Raw genomic sequence first — 26176 nt, 5'->3', positions numbered from 1 at the left:
GGCCTGATGCGCCATATTATTTTGACCCCGAAAATGGCGCATCAGGCCAAAATCCTTTCCACGCAGCCAATCAGAATCATCTATGTCATGTGATCATGAGTACAGCAGCAGATTGTTCTAGTGAGAGTTTCGAAGCACTATGGATGAAGGTAAATGCACCTTTCAATTGTTTGCCAACCGCCAATACGACTGTCAGAAAGAAAGAAAGAAGAAAGAGTTTGAAGGTACCAGCTCTCAGGTATGAAGCTAACTTTCAAAAGTTACATGAGTACAAACAGGTACCTTGTCGGGTTTTTTTCGTTTGCTTGTTTTTGGTTGGTTTTTTTTTTAACCCTGTCCTGTCTGGCTGTTTTTGTGGCACAAATATAACGGTGTAGAGAAAGAGTTGAGCGCGCACGGGCAGAAATGTTGAGAGCGCCAGCAACACGTTGTTAGCGAGCGCAAATGCAAAAACCGAGCGAGAGGGGCTGCTGTTGTGTGTGTTAGTGATGGGTCGTTCGCGAACGAAATGGCTCTTAGAGCCGTCTCTTTGACGTGAACGACGGGAGCCGGCTCCTTATCGCGAGCCGTCACGTGGTTTTTTTTCTCTCTCTCTCTCTCTCGCTCTCTCTCTCGCACGTTTTTCCGCTTCACTCTGCACGTGGGCAGAGGGGGGGAGGGGCGGTAGTTACTCTCAGTAGCACAGGAACAGCCAGAGGGAGAGAGAGAGAAAGAGAGCCAGGGATAGAAAGGTATAGTAATCATCCACAACTATTTTCGGTTGCAGATGATAAAGGATTCAGAAAGTTTATTCATGCGGGCCCATATGACAGAGAATATACATGTTCTTTTTGTTTTCATATTATAATTTATATTTAATTGTGTTGTGGTTTGCAGTGTTTTGTGTTGTTTTCACTTTAAATTTGTAAAAGGAAAAAGATGAAAATTTAAATAGTTAAAAGTTGAAATGTGAATAGTTGATTTTTGTATTATATGATTTATTTATTACATTTTATGTGGATTTTGCAGCAAAATTATCCACACCCACCGCCGCGCTATGAATTGTGGGATATATGGGACCACGAAGCGTGCACCGGACCACGCTTGATATTTGGGGAAATCGACGGCGCATTTGAAGTACGCTTCGAGTTGGGACAGTCGTCACGTGGCGGTGACGTAATCGCACTCAGAATGCGTACTTCAAGCGTGCGGTCTCTGAATTGGGACACAGCCCCAGTCTCCATTTCAACTTGTGTTGAAAGTGCGGACTTCAAATGATATTCTCTTAATTGTGTTAATAGGCCACGTAAAACCAGAGTTATGATTCGAAACAGTACAAACGGTGTTTTCTGAGGACAGCGCTACCAAACACTCTCCGTTGGCGACCAAAATTTTAAAAACAAAATAAAAAAAAAAAAAAAAGGATGCATGTCTGCCATTACCTGCCAAAACCGGAAGTAACATAATATTTTGTGGGAAACGTAGTTTTTCCCCTCAGGGCCTTGATGAACCTATACTGGTGGTTTTAAGTTATGTCTGACATATGTCTGTGCAGTTTCTGGGATGCTTAGACCTCAAAATGCACTGTTGGAAATTATTTTATTTTCTATGTTTTGTTCTGTTACTTTTCTAAAAACAGATGGTGATCTTTTCTAAAAGCGATAGGACAGGTGTGGAGGAGAGTGAAGCAAGAGAATGGGTTCCTAAGGTGGGCAAGAAAAATCCAGCTAAGTTTCTGTAAATATGTTGTTTTCACACATCCATGGAAAATGAGCAAAATATATATTTTTCTGCTCTAATAACAGTCTGTGAGCTCATCTGAAGATGATGGGACAGATGACTGGAAACCCACACAGGATGAATCTGAAGGCTATTCAGAAGAGGAGGAAGAACAAGAACGTAAAAGGATTCCTAAGGTAGCCATGAAAAACAAAACTGGGTGTCCTATGCCACAAAGAGATGTGAAATTCATCCTCAGTTTCACTGCTTCCACAATCTATACATTCAACAAAATATGTCTTTGTATTCTTCTACGTCACATGGTCAGCTCATATGTATGGAACACCAGGACTGCCATAATGAATTAATTAAATACACCATTAGATAATTAATTAAATGTGGCAATAATTAATTAAAGAGAAGATTTAGAAGAAGATTAGAAATGAGTGATGATGGGAAACCTCCACCAGATAAATTTAAAGACAACTGAGAAAAGATGAGTTTAAGGAAGAGGTGAGTTAGCTCCAGTCCATTTTTAGTGAGGTCATGAGGAGGAGTAGTAGTGGGTTTCGTACACAAGATGAATTCAAAGACAGTATATATATTCAAAGAAATATAAAGGTCAAATCAAAAGTAGTCAGAATTACTAACAGTACTGCAGATAATTTATTTTCATTGGCATTTGTAAATATTAAGTAAGAGTAAGACAAAAAATAAAACTTTTTTAGTAGTTGTATGCGTCTTCTTTTTGTGTACAGGGGGCGTTCGTGAGCAGTGAGTTGCCGCAGAGGACAGAGGAACGGCAACAGGTTGCTGTCGCCTCAAAGTCTCAAAGGCATCACTATGTCAGAAATGGACACAAGTGTCCCATATGTGGACGTGTATATGCTGACTTCATCTACAGTTCACAGGGTGAGTAACGTGATCCCGCTGTGACACGCCTCCCTGCAGCAGCCATGTTGGTGACTCTGTCTCACATTATTTCAGATCAGAGTTTCCAGACCTCCGGAGTTTACAGCGCCACTGAGACCTCCACCAATCAGGTAAGAGCTGACCTCTGCCTCTGTCTCCTGTTAGTGTGATGCAGGTCAGCATAATGTTGCACATGAAAATTGGTTTGAAATTTGCACGTGTGAAGAGGTCATGTGATCAGTGACCCCATGAAGCTGTAATCAGTCTGTTTCTATTTTATTTTGAAAGGATGAGCAGGAAGGAGGCGTGGCTGACTCTCCCACGAGATCAGACGTGAACTTCAGCTACAGCCAGCAGGTACGTCCCGCAGCGTAGCTTGAAGGTGACATCATCGCGTGTGTGACAGCGGTGCCAGGGTAGCTCAGTGGTTGGCGCTGCTGCCTCACAGTCTGAGCGTCTCGTTTCAGACCCGGGGAAGTTCAACTTCCTGCTTCAGACTTCAGGAGAATATTGTTGCGACCGCGCCACAGACTGCAGCTGCCATCTCTGCTCCGCCTCGTCTCGGTGGGCGGCGATAAGCTGGACAGAGAACAGCTCTAAACATTGTTCGTCCAATCAAAAACCTGTACAGCAGGCCTAAAGCGCCTGTCCAACGTCATCCTCCAGAGGTCGCAACCTCTGAAGGTAATGGTGCTTGGACTTTGAGCACTTCCTGTTCCTGTGACGCGCCGAGCTCTCTTCTTCTCTTGGTTTTGGTCTAACGGCAGTCGGGACAAAGTCTGAGTGTGTATTTCCTGTTTCTGTTCAAAAACATAAACGCATTCATTCCTTTCTTCATACGGGAACAGGGATATCTGCATCTGACTGAAAGGAGTATTCCTTTTTCTCTTATGTCCATCACACTTTTTCTAGGATAGACTACTTGACTAGTATTGCATGTGCCTGTGAATACCGTGCCATAGTTATATCAGACCACGCCCCTTTAATTCTGACTGGCTATGCCTGACTTACCTAGAACAGACAGGAGTTGGCGTTTTAACCCCACACTACTATCTGATCAGTGTGTTGAGCAGTATGTGTAGACTGCAGAGTCCTCCAGTATTACTTCAATTTGGGCATCCAGGTAAGAGACACCTGAACAGTAAACAGCAGTCTTTGAAGCGGCGCTGACAGGTGAAGGTGAGACGCCTGAATGAACTCACGGAGCATCACAGAATGTTGATTCTGTTCTGGACGTTTTCAGTGGGAGAAACCTTTCGTTATCATCCAGGTGATCCTTCAGTCTCAGCTGACTGCAGGTTTCCGACCTATAAACGGGACATAATGACTGAAACTAGCTCAGCTCCTCCACTGGCAGATCTGTTTTAGCAGCAGAAGTCTGAGTGCACCTGAGTCACTTGCAGGTGTGGTAAACATCTTCCAAGGGCACTCTGATCACCTGGGTCCTGTGGAGGTCATGTGACTGGTGTTCCTCTCCTTTAACCTGTGGCTGCCGTTTCAAAGAGACACACGTTTCCTTCAGGTTCTTTGAATGTTTATAGATGATTCTGCAGGTGTTTCAGGTTCAGGTGATGACATGATGCTGTGAATTTGTCATGTGACCGTCATGTGACCATCTGTCTCCTCAGTGGTACCATCAGAGCTGCTGGAAGCAACAGCAGCAGCTGTATCCCGCCTCCTCACCTGAGACTGCCTACCCCTACCAGCCCTACACGCCCTACCTGGGCCAGGAGCCCCCTCTGCACGGTAAGAGTGATCGGTTCCAGCAGGTGGTGCTGCACTTCCTCCACCTGTATACAAAAGATGCAAGTTTCATCTTTTAGCTGAGCCTTCACTTCCGTAGCGAAGCCTTTCACAATAAAACAGTGCGATCAGGTAGGAGGCAACTGTGGGGAACACATGACTAACAGGAAGATGTGTGCAGTGATGTCATTACAGCATGGATGGTCCCTCAGGTGTTTTAATTTAAGCTCCACCCCCTTTACTGTGACTTGATCTGTCCCATCTTCCGTCCCCAGCTGCCTCCCAGCCGTTCTCTGAGACTGGGCGGATCTCCCATCAGCCCGCCAGCTCCTACCCAGAATCCTCCAGGTCTGCAGATGGACAGACAGAGGGACGCAACGGCGGTCAGTACTTTACCTTTACCTTTGGAGTGCACACGCTGCCAAAACAGGAAGTGTTTGTCAATAAAACAGTGTAGAAGTGCCGGAGGTCAGCAGGTCTGTTGGTGAAGCTTTACAGCTGCATAATGGTGAGAGTGGCGCAATGAGGACGGAAGGGTGGGGCAAACCCTACACCATCCAGCTGTCACATTCCTGTACCCAATGACTACTGTATTGTTATTAAGGTGAAATTTGACCGGATGAACATAGCAAACAGGCGTGGCAACAGACAGGAAGTGCGGTGCAGTAATTCTGGAGTCAGATGAAGGCAGAAGCACAATGGGCCAATTGCAGGCGCTGTTAGTCATTGGTCAGGTCACATGATTAGTGTGCCTCCACATTAAAACCCAAATTTTCTGCATTATAAACGAATTTACTTTGAAAATAAAGGCATGTGGTTTGTCTCCTCAGGTGTCTCCATGGAAAGCTCCTCCTCCATCAGTCCTACTCCTCCAGGCTCCGCCCCCTCCTCTGCTCTCCTCTACCCAGATCAGTCGCCCCTCCCTCCTCTCCCACTGCTCCACCTGCCATATGAAGCTCCACCCCCAAGCACCTACCTGACTACAGCCCCTGCACCTCCTCTTCCACATCCCGCCCACCACCCTCACCACTCTTCCTACCACCCATACAGGCCAATATCGACTGGAGGCCACGTTCTCATGTTGTTGGATACATTGCTGCCCCGCCCCCTCACCACACAGACACACTCTACATCCCACCCACTATGTAACGTGCATATTAGCTCAAGGCTAAAACCCCTTTTGTTTTGAATTAGTGGTAACATTATTATGAACACTTTTCCTGCAGCAAGACTTTCAAAATTAAAGTTAGGATTTAAAGGTAAATATTGGCTGGATGTTAATGGATGTTGCTGTTGGTTAAAATTCATGTTGTGACAGCCAATATGAGGTGGTGGGTGTGACCAGTCCCTATTTGTGGAGGGATCTTTGTGTTGATGTTTTGTTTTTTGGGTTTTGGGTGAATAAAGTTTGTTTCACCAGCAGATGGCGTTTTTGCTTCATCACATGACTATTGTCCAGCTAACAGTCCCAAACATCAACTTCCTGTTTTTTATGCTTTGAGCAAACAGGAAGTAAAATAATAAAGCCAGAAAGGTGCGATTCTCCACAGGACGTGAGAGATGGGGATCAGAGGGGAGTTACAGGTGATAGGTCGTCATCTCTGGCGAGGGGGCAGCGCCTCAGTGTGTCAGTTTGAGCTCTCAGGTAGAAAACTCTCACCTGTGCAGGTTAGGGGTGAGTGTGATTCATAGCAGCAGAAAATTTGAGAGCTTTGGAGGCTGACTCTGATTTTCTTAGTTTCCATGGAAACTAAAATCAATAAAGGCATTTTTTTCCATTACAGCTGCTGTGACACTGAAGTTCAGTAAGTAATCTGATTACACTGAGACAAAGGTTGATGGATGTTTGAACGACTACTTTGTCCAGACCTGTGATGAGCAGCGAAGCCTGAGACGACTCCCCCCACCCCCACTGAGTCGCCTGTTGTCATTTTTAAACCTTTATTGACACAGGAAGTGGCGTCACAGCCAAGAATAGAAACGCGGTGATGGAGGGACGTCCCTCAGCCCAGGAACTCTTTATCTGGATTTGCTTATGGTGACATCATCATTCGGGATGAGCTCACGTGGATGTAGCTGCTCCATCCACCGCCGCTTGTTTCATAGAGAAAAGCGCCACAGGTTGTATGAAAATCTGCAGATGGCGTGTTGACTCAGCCTGATACATGTTTAAATTATACTGTATGTGTATTGATCACTGTGGGTTTTTATAGATCTGATTGGTTAACGGGTGCTGGTTTCATACCTGCTGATAAGTTACCATGGTAACTTTTGATAGGAAGCACCTTCAGAAAAGCCTGAGTTACGTGCAGTTACCTGGATTAGAGGTCGGTTTGTGTGCTTATCCATTTGTTTTGTTGATGGAACCATGAATTCTGCAGTTTACCATCCTCTGGTTTAGTCAAAGTCCTGACGGCTTCATGCTCTAAAACCCTCCAGTGTGACTGAATTACAACAATTCTGCACAGACTGTTTTCTAAAACAGCGAGAGAACAATGAGCAGAACAGCAAGCATAGCAAAATATTACCTTTTAATTTCAGTGTAACATACAGCCGCCTGATAACAGCACCACAGGTAGGTTATTTACACAAACACTGGACGTTTGGAAGGTGCCCTTATTAACCCACCGGCAACAGTTGCCGTTTTAACCCCCACACATCAACAAAATTAAACATACAGTCAGTAGGACAAGTCTAAGGAGTGAAATGCATTCACTTATTTTGCTGCGAAAAATCTGGGATTAGACGGGTTCCATCATTTCAAAGAAACAAAGAACTGGACAGGTTGGACTTTTATCGAGCTGCTGTGAAGCCTCTGGTGCTCCGGGATGACGGCCCCAGGAGCTCAGATCATTGGTCTGACCCCCACCCCACCCTCAGAGATGGAAGACCTCGCTCGACCCCAAAAATCAGGTGTGCTGATGACATCACAGTGACCTGATCTGAGGTCAGCGCCACCGCTCTGATCACAGATCAATGATCAGCTGTAAAAACCAAAGTACTATGACAGAGAAGTAGCTCCAGCATCGGCCTCAGTGCCCGGGTAGGTTACGTATGTGTTGTCACGGGAACAGTTTTGCTGGGATCTCTATGGTCCAGAGGTCGCGACCTCCCAGAGCTCTCAGTGGGGCCTTCAGCCAGCGAGGGTTGGACAGGTTAGTCAGGTGCTTCTCCTGCAGACCAATCAGCACGGCCGACTGCTCCAGGCACTGTAGGTCCTTCCCCTGGAGGGAGGCGGGGCAAAGCCAGGTCTGGCCCACATCCACCAATCCTAAAAGAGACCACAGGGTTCGTTCAGGGATGTGTAAATGTGGCAGAGTAAATAGTGATTCTAACCTGCCACCACGCCGCGGCCGAACCGCTCCCCGGACTCCAGAAGTGCCTCAATCTGTCCATCCCCAGCAGGCCGCTTAGCACCGCCCACCACTCCAACCCCTCCCAGTCACGCTGAGCCACGTGGACCGCCAGCGTCTGGTTCTCCAGTGGAGCGAGCAGCGGCCTCCAGCGGCTCTCCACCGTCTTTACCCCGTCCAGAACCAGGCCGGCATACGGCTGCCGGTGTTCCAGATCTACTGGCGTTTAGATCAACTGGCGTTGGTCGAACAGATGTGTGGCAGTCTTGCGTTTCAGTAGCTCCTACCGACAAACCAGCAAAAAAAAGCCAAATGTGTCATCTGTGACACTTGTGAGGTTGTCTCAAACACACTCCGTCAGTCTTGATGCTGTTGAACAACAAAATGTTTAAAAATGTGGCGAGTTTACCTGGTGATATCCTCGTGCGCCACGCGATCGCGAAAACAGCAAACAAGTAACACCACGCCGTTGTTGTTCACGGGACAGCAAGAGTAAACGATCGGGAGACTCTTGTCGTCGTTATCGTTCCCCTCGCACGGTTTATTTCTCCGAATTCAGCGTTTTTGCTTCACAACTACAGCGTGCAGTTTACTTTGTGCACTAACATGGAGTCGAGTCAACCAGCGCCACCTCTGGCCAAGTGCCACAGCCTACAGCCAGATCAACCTGTGACACACATCTGCACCACGTTTGAATTCGTGTCATGCACATTTGTACCTTTCAATTGTGTCTGTTTGTGCGTCATGCAAATAAACCTTTGGAAAGAATGAAATGATATCATATATTCCTTATTGGCCTACATTTGTACAAAATTCCAAATTATATACACAAAGTCATAGAAATCACCACTCCAATTGGTCATCATGATTTTAATATTCTCTTTTTCCATAACAATGAAATACACCTTGGACAAATATGACACATCAATATTTCATTAGTGTTGTCACATCACATCCTGTAAGCATCGTCTGTCTGTGTCTTTTCCCTGAAAATGAATATTTCCAGCCAATATAGGCAATTCATCAACATGGCTGGAGTTATATACAGTCTGTATAAGTGTGGTTAATCTAATGAAGATTTGTAAGGAGACGGCAGTTACTGTGAATTCACAGCAGTTACACAGTGATTAGTAATAAACAGCCAGTGAGAGTGAGTGGATATGACTGTTCCCACCACTAACACATGACCATAGGCCACTACTAGATTAACTTGTGACACATCTGCACCTGCTGCTATGATCACATTGAGTAGAGGCTGAGTGGCTGCACTTACCCCTGGTACATCCAAATCTACCCACAAACATGTTGAAAGATGCAATGCCAGCAATGTGGATTGTCAACACTGAAAACAATCAGTAAGCAAAGACAACAGGGATCATTTGTTTCTGTTTATTTAGCACCCACAACATTTGTAGTCGCCTTCTGCACAGGGGAAGTCCACACACACCGTGTGGTACCACTTTCCACAGAAGGTGCAATCTGCAAGATTGAATGAGATTGTCAGGGTCATTGTCTGACTGTTTATTACTAATCACTGTGTAACTGCTGTACATTCACAGTAACTGCCATCTCCTTATAAATGTTTATTAGATTGACCACACTTATGCAGACTGTATATCACAACCAACTCTAACATGTTTGTTTGCAGAGGGCAGACACAGACAGACTACGCTAACGACATGTGATGTTACAACACTGGTGAAATATTAGTGTGTTCACGACATTTTTCGTATGGGCAAAAGTATTGATATCAGGATGGTGATTCTTATGTGTATGTCATTTGGCATTTTGTACAAATGTAGGCTGATAATAAATACATGATATCATTTCATTCATTTCAAAGGTTTATTTGCATGACGCACAAACAGACACAATTGAAAGGTACAAATGTGCATGACACAAATTCAAACGTGGTGCAGATGTGTGTCACAGGTTGATCTGGCTGTAGGCTGTGGCACTTGGCCAGAGGTGGCGCTGGTTGACTCGACTCCATGTTAGTGCACAAAGTAAACTGCACGCTGTAGTTGTGAAGCAAAAACGCTGAATTCGGAGAAATAAACCGTGCGAGGGGAACGATAACGACGACAAGAGTCTCCCGATCGTTTACTCTTGCTGTCCTGTGAACAACAACGGCGTGGTGTTACTTGTTTGCTGTTTTCGCGATCGCGTCACGCATGAGGATATCACCAGGTAAACTCGCCACATTTTTAAACATTTTGTTGTTCAACAGCATCAAGACTGACGGAGTGTGTTTGAGACAACCTCACAAGTGTCACAGATGACACATTTGGCGTTTTTTTGCTGGTTTGTCGGTAGCAGCTCCTGAAACGCAAGACTGCCACACATCTGTTCGACCAACGCCAGTTGATCTAAACGCCAGTAGATCTGGAACACCGGAACAACAGGCACGGCACCTGCACCGCCATGTCTGCAAAACAAGCGCACCCAAACAGGACGCACTTTTCAGAGGTATGAAACATTTTCAGGGTTTTTTTTAGCCCCTTTTGCATTAGTGCCTGCTCGACTCGCCACAACTCGACTACACTGGGTTTCCACTATAACCAATACCATCTAATATGGGTGCTCGTTGTTATAGCAACGTGTAATCTTAATTAAAATGTGACATGAATGCGGGGGCTGTTTGTCAGATTCCGGGAGCATGGCGTTGTTTCTTGGAGCAAACCGTCCTAGTGTACATTCCTGCGGTCACACAATAATTCCAGCAGAAATTTAAGTAGATAGGGCGGGTTGCCACTTAATTTTGTGTTGTGCACATGCGCAGAAACAACAGGTAGGATGGTTTGTGAGGTCGCATGGATTCCCAGAACACATTTCTCTCATTTTTTTGTGAAGTAGATGTTCTCATGACCTATCGAGTGATGCCACTGACCAGCCAATCAGTGGCATGCTGTCCGATGACGTAATAGTTTAATACCTGCTCGGATCGCTTGGAACCCGTCCGAGCAGGTACTAAAGCAGTACCAGGAACTAGTGATGTGACGTTCTGTGTCGAGGCTTCAAAGCTTGTGTCGAGTAATTGAGGGGGCGTTTCCGCGATGCGCGTATCGAGGCTTGCTTCATTTACGGGAGGAGCTGAAAAGACAGTGTCACTATAATTATCGTGCGAGTTACAGGTTTTTCACAATTTGCCTCAAAGTGACACAAGGTCTAAAAACTCCCCATTCAAAGTCTCAGAGCTAAAATACTGAAACTGAAGGCATTTTCTGTAACTTTATTGCAGTTTATTGTTTGATAACAGCATTTTGGTTATTTTGTAAGTGATTTAAGTGTTACTCACATCCTGTCACTGCTGAGATTTCTTCTGCTATGATGGGTCATTGGAGTTTAACTGCCTAACAGTTACATTTATTTCTGTACCTCAATAAATCATGCTCAGTTTTTCCACATGATCTCTCCTTATTGAACTGCTTTTGTAGATAAGCTTCAAGCCAGAAAGCAACAACACCTAAACCAAAAATATTATCATCAGAAGTGAGAAAGTGTCTGGACTATCTCCAGCTGCGTTGCATGTATTAAAGATAACTTCAGACACTGTCTGGTTGTCATGTCTGAAACAGGCTGTACAGTCACACAGATAAAAGACAGCAGTCATGTTTCTAATATTACAAATCAACCAGAAAGATTATGAAGATAAAAGCTGTGAGACCCCACTAGAGAACGGATGGCTTGTTATCATTACATGAAGTGATTTAGAAATAAGCTGCCAAGTGGCTGCTGTGGCTGCTGCTGCTGCTGTTGCCTTTCTAAGATGCCCTCCACAATCTTCTCTATTGAGACTTGTGTCAGTGGTGTAGACAGGGCAGGAGGAGGCGGGTTAAAGACGGCAGGGCTCTATGGTGACTACAGGGACACTAGTTGTTTCACTGCCTTCAGTTAAAGACTGCCACAGCAGCTGCTGGGCAGCCACAGGTTTTGGAACAGAGGGTGGGGGCTGAAGGGCAGCTGGTTCATCTTTTCTCAGAGTTTTGTGTTTGTCCCAGTTCAGAGGGACTGGACGGCAGCCTGGCTCTCTGTATTCAAGCCCAAATTGCTCTCCAGTGTCTCTGTCAGAGAGGTGAAGTGCAGTGTACTTCTCCTGACCAGTCACTCTTCTGGAGGCTGCATTAAACTCCACCACTAGAGCTGGATCAAAAACACAAGGTAGCATGACACCTGGCTGCTTAAGCTCCACCAGTCGTTGGTAGTTCCATCGTGCCACCCCTGTGATGCCCTGGGCCTGGAATAGTTCAGTGGAAACGTGAGTCCCGGTGATCCACTGGGCCTGGTGGAAATGATAACCCTCCTGCTGTGAAGTGCCTCGGACAGGAATCCAGATGGGGACCTTGGCACCTTCACCAGGGACATGGTTAAGCTGAAGAGTCCCACCGTACCTAAACATTACACCCTCTGAGAGTTCAGGGTCACTTAGGCAGCCACGCAGAATGTGCACTGCGTCACGTCTTCAGCATGGATGGCTTGAAGAGTGGGACGTTGTTGGGGTCTGTGGCCAGGTGAAAATGGTTCAGGACCTTTTCCACTCTGTTCAGCAGCTCAGTGGGTTGTGGTATTTGGATCCTGCAGTGCTCCCTTATGTGTTGCTTTGTGGGATTAGCAGGATGGATGCCACAGAACTTATAAGCATCCTGGAGCCTCTTCAGGTCTGCCTGATCAACCACTGAGAATGCCGCAGAGAGAAGCTGGCAGAAAGTGCTGAACAGAGGAAGATGCTCAGAGGTACACTCCCACAAAAATCGCCTCAGGCAGTGGAACAGGTCCAGTTTTACAATAATGTTCTTGTTGTAGTGGGTTCGAGAGGCACAGCTGTTTGCCACTGGTCCAGATGTGGCCGCAGCAACAACAGCAGGAGTGGTTTTTCAGGCATCCCACGATAGATTTTCGACAGGGATGCAGTCTGGGATCTTAAATGGAGCACAGCAATCCCTAAATGTAAGAAATACAAATACATGTAAGTATATGGAATATTATGTGTGTGCATCAAATTGATCTGAAAAAGAAAAACTCAGTTTTTCCAGACAGATTAGCAGTTTGAATGACAACGATGATTACGGTTTTTACCTGTCCACCCAGTGGTAGCCGGCCTTTTCCACTCCTGCATCACTGTACCTCTTGGCCATTCCCTGGTACATGGGCTCCAAGGACCTTTCTGTGTCAGACTGAACCATGACCCACGAAACAATCAGCCAGTTTTCATTCATTATGGAATAACTGGACATGACCCCAGATGCCAGCATGACTTTTCGTGCCACCTTCCTGATGTGGTCAGACCTGGAAATGTGGCCAAAAGTGCCCTGGAGGAGTTTGGATATGGCTGGATGTTGACGTCGGAATTCGTCGAGCAGGCAGTCAGTCAGGTAATGGCTGGACACAGAGACGCCACACCAGGCATGTGGGTCTTCATAAGACCTGAACTCCTGTGGCTTATTTTCCTTCCTCAGGAACTGCCCAATGGTCCTCTGTGCATGAGCTCCTGCCTCAGAATCCCAGACCGATCCTGTGGCATGGAGGTACGTCAGGTGAGCTCGCTCGTACTTGAGGTGCATGAGTTCATTTATTTGGTTTGCCATGTCTGTTGGAGATTTGCCAGTCCTCCTGAGCTCATCCATAACAGACTTGCAGATGGCCTTTTTGTTTGTAAGAAAAGCAGGGAGAAGGTTGGTAAACCTTTGGGCAGTTTCTCCAGCCATCGTGGATTGTCAGCAAACCAGTTCCTGCGACAAGCCCTGCAGCAGAGTCGTGAAGACAGGATGTAATACTGACCACTGGTGCCAACAATTACACGTGGCCTGCCCACACCAGCAGAGACCACTTGTGAACGAAAGCAACCATGGAGACATGGCAAGATATAATTGTTTCTTAACCTGACCATGATAGCACTCTCAGGTTTCATTTTACATTTTATGCACAGGGCGATTACATCTGATTGGGTCACTTCCAAACTCGTCCTGCCTTTGTCATCATCATCATCTTCATCCGCTTTATCCGAGGCCAGGTCGCGGGGGCAGCAGCCTAAGCAGAGAAGCCCAGACCTCCCTCTCCCCAGCAGTGTTGCCACAGTTACTTTGAAAAAGTAATATATTACGGACTACTGATTACTCCTTCCAAAAGTAACTTAGTTACTTTACTGATTAGTTTATTTTTAAAGTAACTAAGTTAGATTACTAGTTACTTTATTAGTTACTTTCAGAAGCAGCCAATAACACTCCCCACTGCCTCAACATAAAAACATCAACCAATTTTGCCAATACTCACTTTATTGGAAGTGTATTTTAACAGTAATGTCAACAATATATCTCCTGACATTTGAAGTTGAACTTAAAACTTTTTTCCTGACAGAAATACTTGTTTGTATGAAAATAAAGACAGTCTTGTTACTTCACTTAACATAAATACTTTTTATAAAAAAACAAAAACAAACAAAGAGTCTTTCTTGACTTCCCTTAAGATACTTTTTATACCATCCACATGTAAACACTATTGTCCGCTTTTGTAACTTTGGACTAATCTTATGAAAAAAAAAAGAGACTGCAGGTCCAACTTAAATTGCCTTACTTCCTTGCAGGTAATTGATTTAAGTTAATCAACTTGAAAACTTTAATAAGTTTATTAAGTGACTTTGATAAACTTAATTTAATTACTTGTAAATAGTTATTTAAATTGGATTCCCCATTCTCTGTTTTTTCAGTATATGTTGTCATCGCATGTTATGGGGGAAACAGTAGAGTGGAGCGAGTAAACCAGTGGTTGTACCTCATTAACAGAAGCTTCTCAAACCTTTTGTCAGAAAGTCGATGTCTTTTAGGCGTGAGCACCAAACCTCCCAGACTAAAAAGCCGCTCCACAGGAGCACTTGATGGGGTTGGAGTGTTATACTTTAAAAAAATTGTCTTTATGCTTGAAAATTTATGCAGAATCTGAAGGTCGTAGCCTGACATCAGGTAGTCCATGACTTCTTTTTCTGCAGAATAGGTCTCCTCCTCTGGCTCTGCCTCAAAAGTGAAAAAGTCCATCTCACCTTGGCTGCTAGATGTAGTAGCACTGGGCACACTGGCAGGGTTTTTTGCCAGAGGAACAGTGGTGCAACACTCTGCTGTCAGAAGCTGTTTTACTCGCTCCCTCCTTCCTGCATCTCTCAGCCATCGGAGTTTGAATTTTGGACAACTGGCAGCTGCAAGAAGGGCATCTTTGTCGTCCAGCACACCGGCGAAATGAGTCTGAATAGCCTAAAAAACATAATTGATATTTTTTATGCCTACAATTTATTATGTTATTGAATTATTTGCAAACCATGCCTAATATGAGATCAGTATTATGGATTTATTTTGTTTTAGGTTACTTGTAAACATTTTAATTGTTTTAATCTTATTTTTCAATGATAATTAATATTCTGTTCCATGTTTGTGAATTGTATGAAGCAAAAAATCTGACTAATTTCAAGATAGAGCGTACCTGTACAATGGCATCTGGAAGGCCTGCAGTCATCCTGGAGAGGTCATCTTTCACAGCCTGGGTCTTCTGCATCAGAACTTCAAGTGTTGGTAGTAAAGTATGGACAGTCGCCTTGTAAAATGTCCAGTGCTGCAGTCAGAGGTTTCATGGACATGCAGTACTCATGCAGGAACTGGTATTCTTGATCTTTGAAGCACTTCAGTCCTAGCTTTGTGCACAGAGTATTCAGCTCACCCATGGGGATTTCTGCAATTCTCTTTACAGCATCAAAAAAGGAATTCCACCTTGTGGATGTTGGTATTAGGAGCTTTCTTTTGCTGATTTCTTCCACTGTTTCTGATGCAAGTGTAGATCTACTCGATTTGGTCCAAAGAGCTGTGCATTTTGCTGTGCTGCTCCTATACACAGCCCTGCTCTCTGCATTAGTTGTTAAATGTTTCTCCACATCACGTGTGCAAATTATGTTGATGGTGTGCGAAGCACACCTGCGGTGCGGGGGAAGAGACAGCTGACCATCACTTTCATTCTCAGCCGAGAGGATTTCTGACAGATCAGAAAAAGTGACATCGTCGTCTTTGGGGCTGGACTCTTCCTCCTCCATCTCATCATCGGACTCCGTGACAGGATGATAAACTTGAAACGCCTTAACAAAGTTGGATCCATTATCAGTAACTGTTGCAACTACTTTGTTGAGTAATCCATAAGAGGAGTGGATGTTTTCGATTTCTGTACCAATGACATCATACGTGTGTCTACCACGAATTCGCCTACATGCTAATGCAACCTTGTGGCGCTCTAATGTGGTTCTACTGATCCAGTGGAGCGTTACTCCCATATAGCTTCTGTTGTTAGCAGTCCAAATATCCACGGTAGTTGAAACAAAGTCAATCTCTTTCAGTGTGGCCTTCAAATTTCTCTCCATTTCTGTAAACTCCTTCTCCAAGTAAGAAGTAAAAGTCGTTCGGTGAGGCAGCTCGGCATTAACAGAAGTAGGGATCTTTTTTATTATGGCACGAAACGAGGGCGAGTCAACAGTGTTTATAGGTAGCATTTCTTCTACAATATACTGCGCGACCAACTTCTTCAATTCTTCATCACTTACTGGTTTTGCACCAAAGTCCAACTTTTGTTGTTTGGGGGGTGTAGGACCTTCTGCGGAAGTCACGGCTCTCTGCTTCGGACCACTTGGTGGGACTCTCTCTGTGAGTTTGACTGAGCTGTGCTGCGACTCCAAATGTTTCTTTAAGTTTGACGTAGTGTTTTTGAAGGTAGATAACACTTTTTCGCCAACACAGAGTGTACAACGAACCTTAATATTTAAATCTTTAGTTGACAGAAACTCAAAATAGTGACTATATTTCCAGCTAAAGAACGAACATCACTCTCCCTCCATTGTTGTTTACACTTTTTTACGTCGCTGGCTGCTTGTGAGCGGGAAACGTGACCTGTCGCTTATGTGACGTTTCACGACACGTATGCGTTTGTCATCCGCTGAGACGAAAAGAAGAAACCAAATCTTTTTGCTTAAAAAATAGTAACGCACAGTGGTTTGAACAAGTAACTTTAATCTGACTACTGTTATGGAAATAGTAACGCGTTAGATTAGTCGTTACTGAAAAAGTGGTCATATTTGGAGTAACGCGTTACTAAGCAACGCGTTACCGGCATCACTGCTCCCCAGCCACCTCCTCCAGCTTATCCGGGGGAACACCAAGGCGTTCCCAGGCCAGCCGAGAGATATAATCTTTCCAGCGTGTCCTGGGTCTGCCCTGGGGCCTTTGTACACAGCTTAAATATTTCTGATTGGATCTCACATTTTTTATTTTTTTTTAGACCAAAGTATCAATATATTCCATTGCACTTTTTTTTCTCGTGCACTAGTTTTTAGTTAGTTATTGTCTCCCTTTCATCATGAAAACAAAGGTAACTGACAAAAATTATGACAAAAATAATTGGTCAGTGAAATTAACACTGGATAAGAGCACCCATGCTGATGTAGCATTAACTTGTAGCTTAAAAATAGCACGCACAAACCATTCCATAGGTGCAAGATTTGCATGACAAATTGAGGTATTCAGTACAGTTTCTATTACAACATTTTATTGAGATTGATGCCATATATAGGTTGTTCCCCCAAGGATCGATATAGTCTGTGTAGTTGGAATTACTGGGTGGTCCCATCATGCTGTGTCCACATCAGTCAAATATCTGTTGCAGTCAGCTGGACCACAATTAAATAATTCTGAGCAGCACTTGGCAGACTGCAGCAGCCTGCATGTGTGTGTTCCATGAAAATCAAAAGTAACAAAAACCCTGCCATTCCTCAAGCCTGAATCATTTCAGTCACATTTTCTCCTGGAGATGTCTAAAGACAGGCTGTCTTTTGTTGCCATAGAGACCTGAATCCCCCCCGAACACAGTGTAGAGATCTGGCAGGTTTTTGACCATAATTCCGGGTTGTCACCCTCTGGCAGTAATAGGGGGAATATGTAGCACACAAGCACAAACTCCTTGTCTTGGTACAGAGCTCTCACTGCGGGACCAAAGTGCCACTTAAATCCAGACTCAAATTTTCTGTGATTGCAGGTTCCGATGGAGACATCGCCTGTTCATCATCTCCGCTCCCAACGACGAGGAGTGGGCCTATCAGCAGCAGCCTTACGCCCTCAACAGCCAAGCCTGCAATCTGGGTGAGTCACCAGAAGTCAACCAGTTTCACTTTTCAGAGGTCACTTCAGTTGCTAAAAGCTCAAATATGCTCGCCACCCAAGCTCTAATTGTGTCTCTCTGCTGCTAGGTGCTGTTTAGGTGATGTAGGTTTTTTTCTCCAAAATCTGCTGCCTGCTGCAACCAAAAAACAAATCTATAAGAAACACAGTTGCAGGCTCAATGAACCGATTGTTAGTGTGATTAACACTTCTTAGTCTAATTTATCGTTGTTATAAGATTTTACTATTTTGCTTATTTCTATTGTTTTACTGTATTATCTGTTTATTTACTCATGTAATGCAAAGCTTAAAGGAGCACATAGTGTTCACATATTTTTATGCCTTTGACACGTGTGCATAGACACATGAACTCTGCTTTAACTGCTGAATAGAGGAAGAGGCTCCTTGGTAACAGGAAAAAACCGTCTTCTCTGAAAGAGAGCGACTACACACACACATACATTCACACATACATCTTTACTATCTTTAGATATACTCAAGTCTGAAAAAGAGGAAATGTCATGAAACTGCTTCTGTGTATAAATAAAGCCTGACTGCAGCACTTCGGTGTGAGTATCCATTCTCTCTCACCCGTGCACGTAGTTCTTTGAAAACTCTCTGACTGTCTTGTATTCCTTCTTAGTATATAATGTCAACAAACTACTGACATTTAATTGGTCCTTCGAGCCGGATAGTTGACTGATATTATTAGTCCAACTGTCCACAGACGGAGTCTTCGGATCCTGACGTCGTGACCGCCTGCACTGAAACGCTCGCTTCCAGGAAGATGAGGAAAGACCACAGTCGTAAATTCGTCTGCTGGCCGGTGTTTACTCAGGCTTCACGGCGACAGGACTCGATAACACCGGATAAGAACACAGCGCTACTTTGAAGGTGAATATAACACAGTCATAAACATCATGCGTTTGAAATAAATCGACTTTACAACGACACTCATACCTGTAGAATCCTGTGTGGATAATAAGAGTCCTGTGTGGACACTAAGAGAGGTCCTGTGTGAACCGAAGGTTCGAAAGTAACCTATAAGACGGGATTGCACTTCCTGTGTGGATCGCACCCGCTAAAAACTTTAACAAGGGAAGGTTAGAAAGTAACCTATAAGACGGGATTGCACTTCCTGTGTGGATCGCACCCGCTAAAAACTTTAACAAGGGAAGGAGTGTCGAGTAAAAGCAGGTTTTTTTTAAGCGCGCAATGTATATGTGTAAAGAGTAAGTACGCCTTTGAATAGAGACTCTAGGTCTCTGTGCTACTCTTCTGTTTTCCTGTGAGGTATTGTGTGGTGGGAAAGAGAAAGGTTGCGCTTCATCGCATAAAATTGGGGCCGCCCTGAGTTTAGCTCAGGGTAGAAGGCTGCCTCAATAACCTCCTCCGACCTTTGTATCCACCAAACTTCATAGTGTATGTGTTGGCAGTATTAATAAAATAAACATAAAACAAATAAATTAAAATGGGAAATGAACCCACAAGACCTGAATTAACCGCTGATGAGCAGTGGATGGAGAAAATCCATCCAGGTGCCGGCCAAAATAAGCGCAAATAGGTGGAGAAATCCAAAGAAACTAAATTGTCCTACGTGGAGACCCTCCAAACAGAACTAAATAATGTAATATACTTGGCATGACGATCATGCCCAGATTGTATAAAATAAATAAAAGGAAATCATTCACATGAAAACCTTTTCTATAAAAAGAGAGATGCATAAGGTAGATTATGGCTGTGTCATTGTTCAGCCGAGGAAAGTGTGTGAAAAGATAAATGTCTCCAGCTTGGAAATGGGTGAGAACTGCAGCTCTCCCACAGTCCTTGATGGATACAAAATAAAATATAATAATAAACTACTTGGTTCGACATGCAACAGAGAGAATGAATGTGAATGAAGGTTGGATCTGAGATGAGGCAAACAGAAGACCAGTCTAAAAATAGGAAAAAGGAAATTTGTACAGATTGGATGAATTCTAAATCATCTGTTTGCTGAGTAAGATGATCCTAACTATTAATAATATTAATAATGGTATAAAATTAATAACAGGAAGTATCCTAGTCAGTATGATGTGAGATGGACAACTGTTATGAAGTCGTCTGCATCAAGCTTAAGGTTTGCTCAAACTCAGTATAATGACATATGAGATGAAGAAAATAAAGGCAATATCTAAACCAATTAGGTGCATAGAGGCACTTAACCTGTTTGAAAACCTGTAATTTATCCTAGATAAAATATTACTGAGATGTGGAGCACGTTTATAATAACAACTAATAAGCCAAACCCTGTAGATAATAACTAAACCTACAGGATTGAGAAGCTGAATTAAATATGTGGACACCGCTAAGTTGATGAGCATGTTACACATTTTCTTTTATCTTTATTTATTTTATTATTTTTTAGATCAGAGGCTGCATGCTATTAAAAGCCCACACATGCAGCTGTCTGTGAGCTCAGTTTTCCCCTGACACTTCTGCTTTGTTTCTGACAGCATTTTTCTTTGTCTTTTTGTGTCCTGACTCAATACAAGCAGCGCTACAACCAGTGTATGAGAGAATTAGAACCATACTAGCCCCAAGACCTGATTATGCAAAAATAGGAGAGACTAAACAGAAATAAAATGAGACAGCCTCTGATTTTCTGGATAGACTGCGCCCAGTCTTCCGACAAAATTCAGGTTTAGAATATACTGAAGGCCCGGAGACACCCTACCAACAACAGCTAAAAAATGCATTTTTGAAGGGCCTCCTCCCAAAAGTTAGAGCTCATGTAGATAAACATTGGGTCACCCAAAATACTGGGAACCTACCCGATGCTTTGCAGTATGCAGAACATGCAGTGAAAGTCCAAAAGAATAAAGCAGCCCAAAGTGGAGTTTTTGTAGTAACCACTGAAGGAGGTATCGTTGCATACACAGGCAGAAATCCACAAAAAGGGAAAGGCAAGAAACAGAATAGAGATGATAAAGAACGACATAGAAGGTGTTATAATTGTGATAAAGAAGGACATTTTGCCAGGGCAGAGACAATAGGGACAGTGAAGATGAAATGTGACTAGGCCCTAGCCCAAACACCCCACACGAACAGCTAGAGTGCGAGGGTGAAATTTTCAACATCCACCAGTTGCTTTTAGGCTCTGAACACAAATCAGAAGTAACTGTGTACATAAATGTCAAACCCAGCACTCATTTAACCACCTCTCCAACCTCATGCCTTGTAACTGAGAAAGAAAAGTGACTGATGTTAACCACTGTACATGACACAGAGATTGAGGCCTTGCCAAAATCTTTGTGGTCAAATGGGCCAACCGATGTAGGATTAATAAAACACGTTGATCCAATAAAAGTAAAAGTAACCTCTGACCGCAGACCAATGAAGCCACAATACCCACTATCTGCAGAAGCAAGAGACGGGATTCGCCCGGTCATAGCCAGTGTTGGGACTAACGCGTTATTAAGTAACGCGTTACAGTAACTACGTTATTATTGTGGTAACGAGCACGGTAACTAGTTATTATGCCAAAATCAGGAACGCGTTACTCGTTACTGGGATTTAGATAGGGTCGTTACTCGTTACTTCGTGTGGTGGCATCGCGGAGTTTCCACAGATTCAGTAACATTAGCAAGTGGTGGAGGCAGCAGGTGGATGAGGGAAAAGGGACGCAGAAGGAAAAGAGACCCGAGGCGGCCGCCGGTCCAAGTGTGAACTGAACTTCAGGTAAGAAGTTATGACCTGCAGTCTCTCTGGGTCAGATATAAACCAAGCTTAGGTGGAGTTTATTTTCGTTATTCTGACTTTTTCCGTACTGCATGCTAGCTAGCATGACGGAGTTTCTACACAGCTGGGTGGTGCTATGAAGTTAATGATGTTGAACCTTAATTTGTTCATAAGTTATTAGAGTTGCCAACCGTCCCGTCTGGTATTCAGAGAAAATATTACGCGTTTCTTATTGAGGTGAAAAGGAACAGTTTGTCCCGTAATTCAGCTACAATGAAAAAGGCACAAAGCTGGAGTTATTCTGTGTCTTTACGCTGCACAGCTGCCTCTTCTTCTCTCATTCTCCCCCCTCCCTCTCCCGTTTCTACTTCAATCATGAAACTGATCAATGATCAGCTGATCGGCTCTCTTGTTTGTTTATCGCCCACTTTGCGCCGAAAGAGGAAACCAGCGGATGTCGCGCTAAACAACAGCAGCACGTTTAAGCTTGATCAGCTGTTGTTAGAATTTATTTAATATTAATTTCTAGTATCAGCTGATGTTTGCTGGAGCCACAGCTGTAAAAAAAAAAGCTGCTGGTCATGATATGGTTTGGTTATCTGGTGAGAGGGAAACATGAAGATGAAACCAGGAGATGTCCTTACTGGATCATCAGAGCTGAGCAGGTGATGGAGAAACAGGTTTACCTTTTAGATGACATGAATGAGTTGAAGGGAAGTTATGAACTGTTTCTGAGAGACAAATAACCCCAGGATCCTTTTTTAGGTAGCTGACAGCTGGTAACTGTGCAGGTGCGGATCTAGCAAAGTGTGGCCAAGGGGGCATGTAGGGCATTAACAGGGAATGGGGGGCACAAAGAAATACTTTTCTTTCTTATTCTCATTTAAAATGTCTAGCTTTTAAAAAATAATTATCTGAATCTTACAACAAACGATTGATAGATTGATGCATATATACCATCAAAACAGTGAACATCACTGTCACAACAGTGTTTGTTTTCATTCAAAGGCTTTATGATTTTTCCTATAATGGTGGGCCAGTTTCTAGTCAAAATGCCCGGGCCAATTTTCTGTCCCAGTCCAGCCCTGTATGCAGCTCATCTGCAGTCTGGTGTTACCTACATCTTCCTATTCAGAAGGCAGAATTTCTGAGTTCTGAGTACAATCGAAAGCACTACGACTGCAGTTTTTGTGTTGGATGTAAAAGGCGCACATGACTCTGTGACGTAGGCTAGAATCATGGCAGCAGTCAATGACGGTCCAGGCGTGGGATTTCTCTCGTGGAAATATGCACGTTATCATATCCTTTCTATTGGTAGGTGGCACAGTGCACTTGTGGCAAGTAAGCAAGCTAGAAGACTGGCAAAGTTATGGAAGAAACACATTAACAAGAGAATTCTGAGTAAAACCAAAGTTACTTTCCCTAGTAACTAGTTACTTTGAAAGTAACGAGTAACTTGAAGTAACTGAGTTACTTTTGAGAGAAGTAACTAGTAATGTAACTAAGTTACTATTTTAAAGTAACTTACCCAACACTGGTCATAGCAGACATGGAAAAAGCAGGGATTCTGATAAAAACAACAAAAACAACATGTAACACGCCTATATTTCCAGTAAAGAAAGCAAGCACAGGAAAATATAGACTTGTACATGATTTGAGAGCAATTAATGACATTACAGAACAAATCCCTCCTGTTGTGGCAAACCCACACACAATATTGAACCAAGTGTCACCCAGAGAACAGTGGTTTTCAGTAATTGATTTATCTAATGCTTTTTTCTCTGTGCCTCTGCACCCAGAGTCACAGAAACTGTTTGGCTTCACGTTTGATAACCAGAAATACACATACACACGCTTACCACAAGGTTTTCAAAATAGTCCAACACTATATGCAGAAGCGCTTAAGCACTCAATGTCCACTTGCAGTCTGCCCGCTCCAGGACAGTTCCTGCTCTACGTAGATGACATTCTGGTAACCGGAAACACGCAGGCAGACCGCAAGGAAAACACCCTAACTGTGTTGCTACACCTAGCACAGCAGGGTCACAAAGTGTCACAACACAAGCTGCAATTGTGGCAATCAAAGGTCATATATCTAGGTCATGAGTTGACAGGACAGGGCAAGAAATTGCTAGACAGCCGGAAAGCAGCTGTACAAGATGCTCCAAAACCATTAACAAAACAACAAATGATGAGCTTCCTTGGTCTCTGCAACTTTTGCAGAAGTTGGATTCCAGAATATGCCCTCAGGGTCCAACCCCTGCAAGACTTAATTTATGGAAAAAATCTAGCTTTGAGAGATAAGTTGACATGGACGCCTGAAGCAGAACAGTCATTTCAGAATTTAAAATCAGCTCTGCAAACTAGCACTGTCCTAGCATTACCAGACTATGACAAGCCATTTTACTTGCACGTGGATGGCAGCTCTGGATACATGAAAGCCGTACTGACACAAGCTTTTGGGGATAGACAGCGGCCATTGGCATTTTATTCATGTAAACTTGATTCTGTGGTTGCTGGCCTTCCTACCTGCGTGCAGGCCTGTGCGGCTGCAGCAGAGGCAGTTAAAAAGTCAGCTGATATCATTTTAGGACACCCTTTAATTGTTAAAGTGCCACACGCTGTTACCTCGATACTGCTGCAAGCGAACCTCTCATATCTAACACATGCAAGACAGCTATCATATGTAGGCATCCTGCTTTCACAGTCACACATAATACTATAGAGAAGTGTAACCAGCTAAATCCGAGTACTCTGCTTCCTGTGGAAACAGATGGTGATGCACATAGCTGTTTGCACAAGCTAGATGAGGAAACGAAACCGCGACCTGACATATATAGCACACCACAAATATCCTTTGTAGACATCTTTGTAGAAGGTTCCGCAAGCAAGGACAAAACTGGACGAAACTGTGTTGGTTATGCTGTGACCACAATAGATACAGTTATTGAAGCACGGCCATTAACCTCTTCACACTCAGGCCAAAGTGCAGAGTTAACAGCAGTCATCAGAGCCTGTGAATTATACAAAGACAAAGATATAAACATACACACAGACAGCCAGTACGTCTACGCTGCAGTACACCATTTTGCGAAGATATGGCAGAACAGAGGTATGATAACATCAACTGGCGCACCAGTACAACACGGTGGTCTTTTGAAAAGACTGCTGGAAGTCATCACATTGCCCAGACATTTAGCCTTATGTAAATGTGCTGCACATCAGAAAGATGACTCAGACATCACTAAAGGAAATGACTTTGCAAGATAAGGCAGCAAAAGAGGCAGCAGGAAAAGAAGCAGACGCTTTTACATTAACCCCCTGCCCTCTGATATCAATAGATGTTTTGAAAGACGAACAAAAAGCAGCATCACAAAATGAAAAATCCTCCTGGTTAAAAGACGGAGCAATATTACAAGACGATATCATGACATGACCTAAATCTTTGCACAAAGCGGCAGCGTTGGTGACCCGTGGGAAAACCCACGTGTCAACAGCGGGGAGGCTACTTATACAAATTAAACAATTCTACACAAAAAATTTTGAAAGTTCAGCAAAAGAATTTATCAGAACATGTATGGTTTGCCAAAGACACAACGCACAGGGAAATTTACGACCAAAGCGAGGGCATTTCCCTAAACCACCACATCCATTTCACACTATCCACATGGATTTCATAGAATTAAATGAATCACAATCCTCCAAATATGCACTTGTGATAATAGATGTATTTTCTAAATGGCCAGAAATATACCCAGTGAAAAAAGCAGATGCAATTTCAGTAGCAAAATGTTTGTGTAACCATTTTATACCCACGTATGGCATTCCAAGTTTAATACGATCTGACAATGGCACACATTTTGTAAATGAAGTAATAAGCAAAGTCTCTGAAGCTTTAGGTTTTAGCATAAAACACCATTGTGCCTATCACCCAAGCAGTGCAGGATTAGTCGAGAGAACTAATGGCACAATTAAACAGAGATTAAGAAAATGTATGGAAGAAACTAAAAGACCATGGCCTGAATGTTTGAGTTTAGTTAAACTATGGATGAGAATAACTCAAGGAGCAAGAGGTCTGACCCCATTTGAAATTATACATGGCAGGGCATTCCCACTGCCCATTACCAGTGAACCAATTAATAAAGCTGCAGCAGAAACAACAATGGCAGAATGGATGATAAAACTATTTGAGAATAAAGAAGTGAGACTAAGCAATCAACTGCCGAGTGATCTCTCTCCAGTCTCTTGCAGGTTGAACCCCGGTGATTGGATTCTGATTAAAGTCCTCCAGCGGAAAAACTGGAGTGCTCCGAAGTGGGAAGGTCCCTTCCAGGTGTTACTTACCACACCCACAGCTTGTAAGATAGCCGAACGACCTTCGTGGATACATCAAACCCACGTGAAGAAAGTGTTTGCACCACAATAAGACGCCGGTTCCCCTGGCTTCTGAGTGATCTGCCGGTGGAGGAAGGGCTGATTGGGTATATCCCGCCTCTTCGCTTCGCACGGGGTCTACTCACCAGAAGTTTTAGGGGTTCCAGGTCATCACTGAAGAACAGACACTAATAAAGACTG

The 26176-nt window shown here is 43.8% G+C and overlaps 1 protein-coding gene and 3 pseudogenes across 2 annotated transcripts; 1 reads left to right on the top strand and 3 right to left on the bottom strand.

The window, feature by feature from the left end:
- Positions 1-45: 45 nt before the first annotated feature.
- LOC146648956 (uncharacterized) lies at positions 46-5769 on the top strand. 2 transcript variants are annotated; one of them, XM_085387567.1, is made up of 9 exons: positions 46-238; positions 1619-1687; positions 1785-1895; positions 2457-2610; positions 2686-2741; positions 2899-2967; positions 4239-4356; positions 4629-4736; positions 5184-5769. In XM_085387567.1, exons 1-9 carry the CDS (start codon positions 140-142, stop codon positions 5540-5542), a joined length of 1143 nt encoding a protein of 380 aa, XP_085243693.1. In that variant the 5' UTR covers positions 46-139; the 3' UTR covers positions 5543-5769. The 2 variants fall into 2 exon arrangements, with proteins under 2 accessions (XP_085243693.1, XP_085243694.1); XM_085387568.1 differs by having other exon boundaries at positions 129-149.
- A 1007-nt stretch (positions 5770-6776) lies between these two features.
- On the bottom strand, positions 6777-7932 carry LOC146648955 (EOLA-like protein; annotated as a pseudogene).
- A 1600-nt stretch (positions 7933-9532) lies between these two features.
- On the bottom strand, positions 9533-13411 carry LOC146648954 (uncharacterized; annotated as a pseudogene).
- A 1017-nt stretch (positions 13412-14428) lies between these two features.
- LOC146648953 (uncharacterized) lies at positions 14429-16372 on the bottom strand (annotated as a pseudogene).
- Between the last annotated feature and the right edge of the window lie 9804 nt (positions 16373-26176).

Source organism: Rhamphochromis longiceps, linkage group LG17 (assembly GCF_057381845.1).
Source record: "Rhamphochromis longiceps isolate RC_006_pf linkage group LG17, R_longiceps_female_GT1.1, whole genome shotgun sequence".
Classification (NCBI taxonomy): domain Eukaryota; kingdom Metazoa; phylum Chordata; class Actinopteri; order Cichliformes; family Cichlidae; genus Rhamphochromis; species Rhamphochromis longiceps.
Note: the sequence above shows the minus strand (reverse complement) of the source record. Positions and strands in the feature narration are given on the sequence as shown.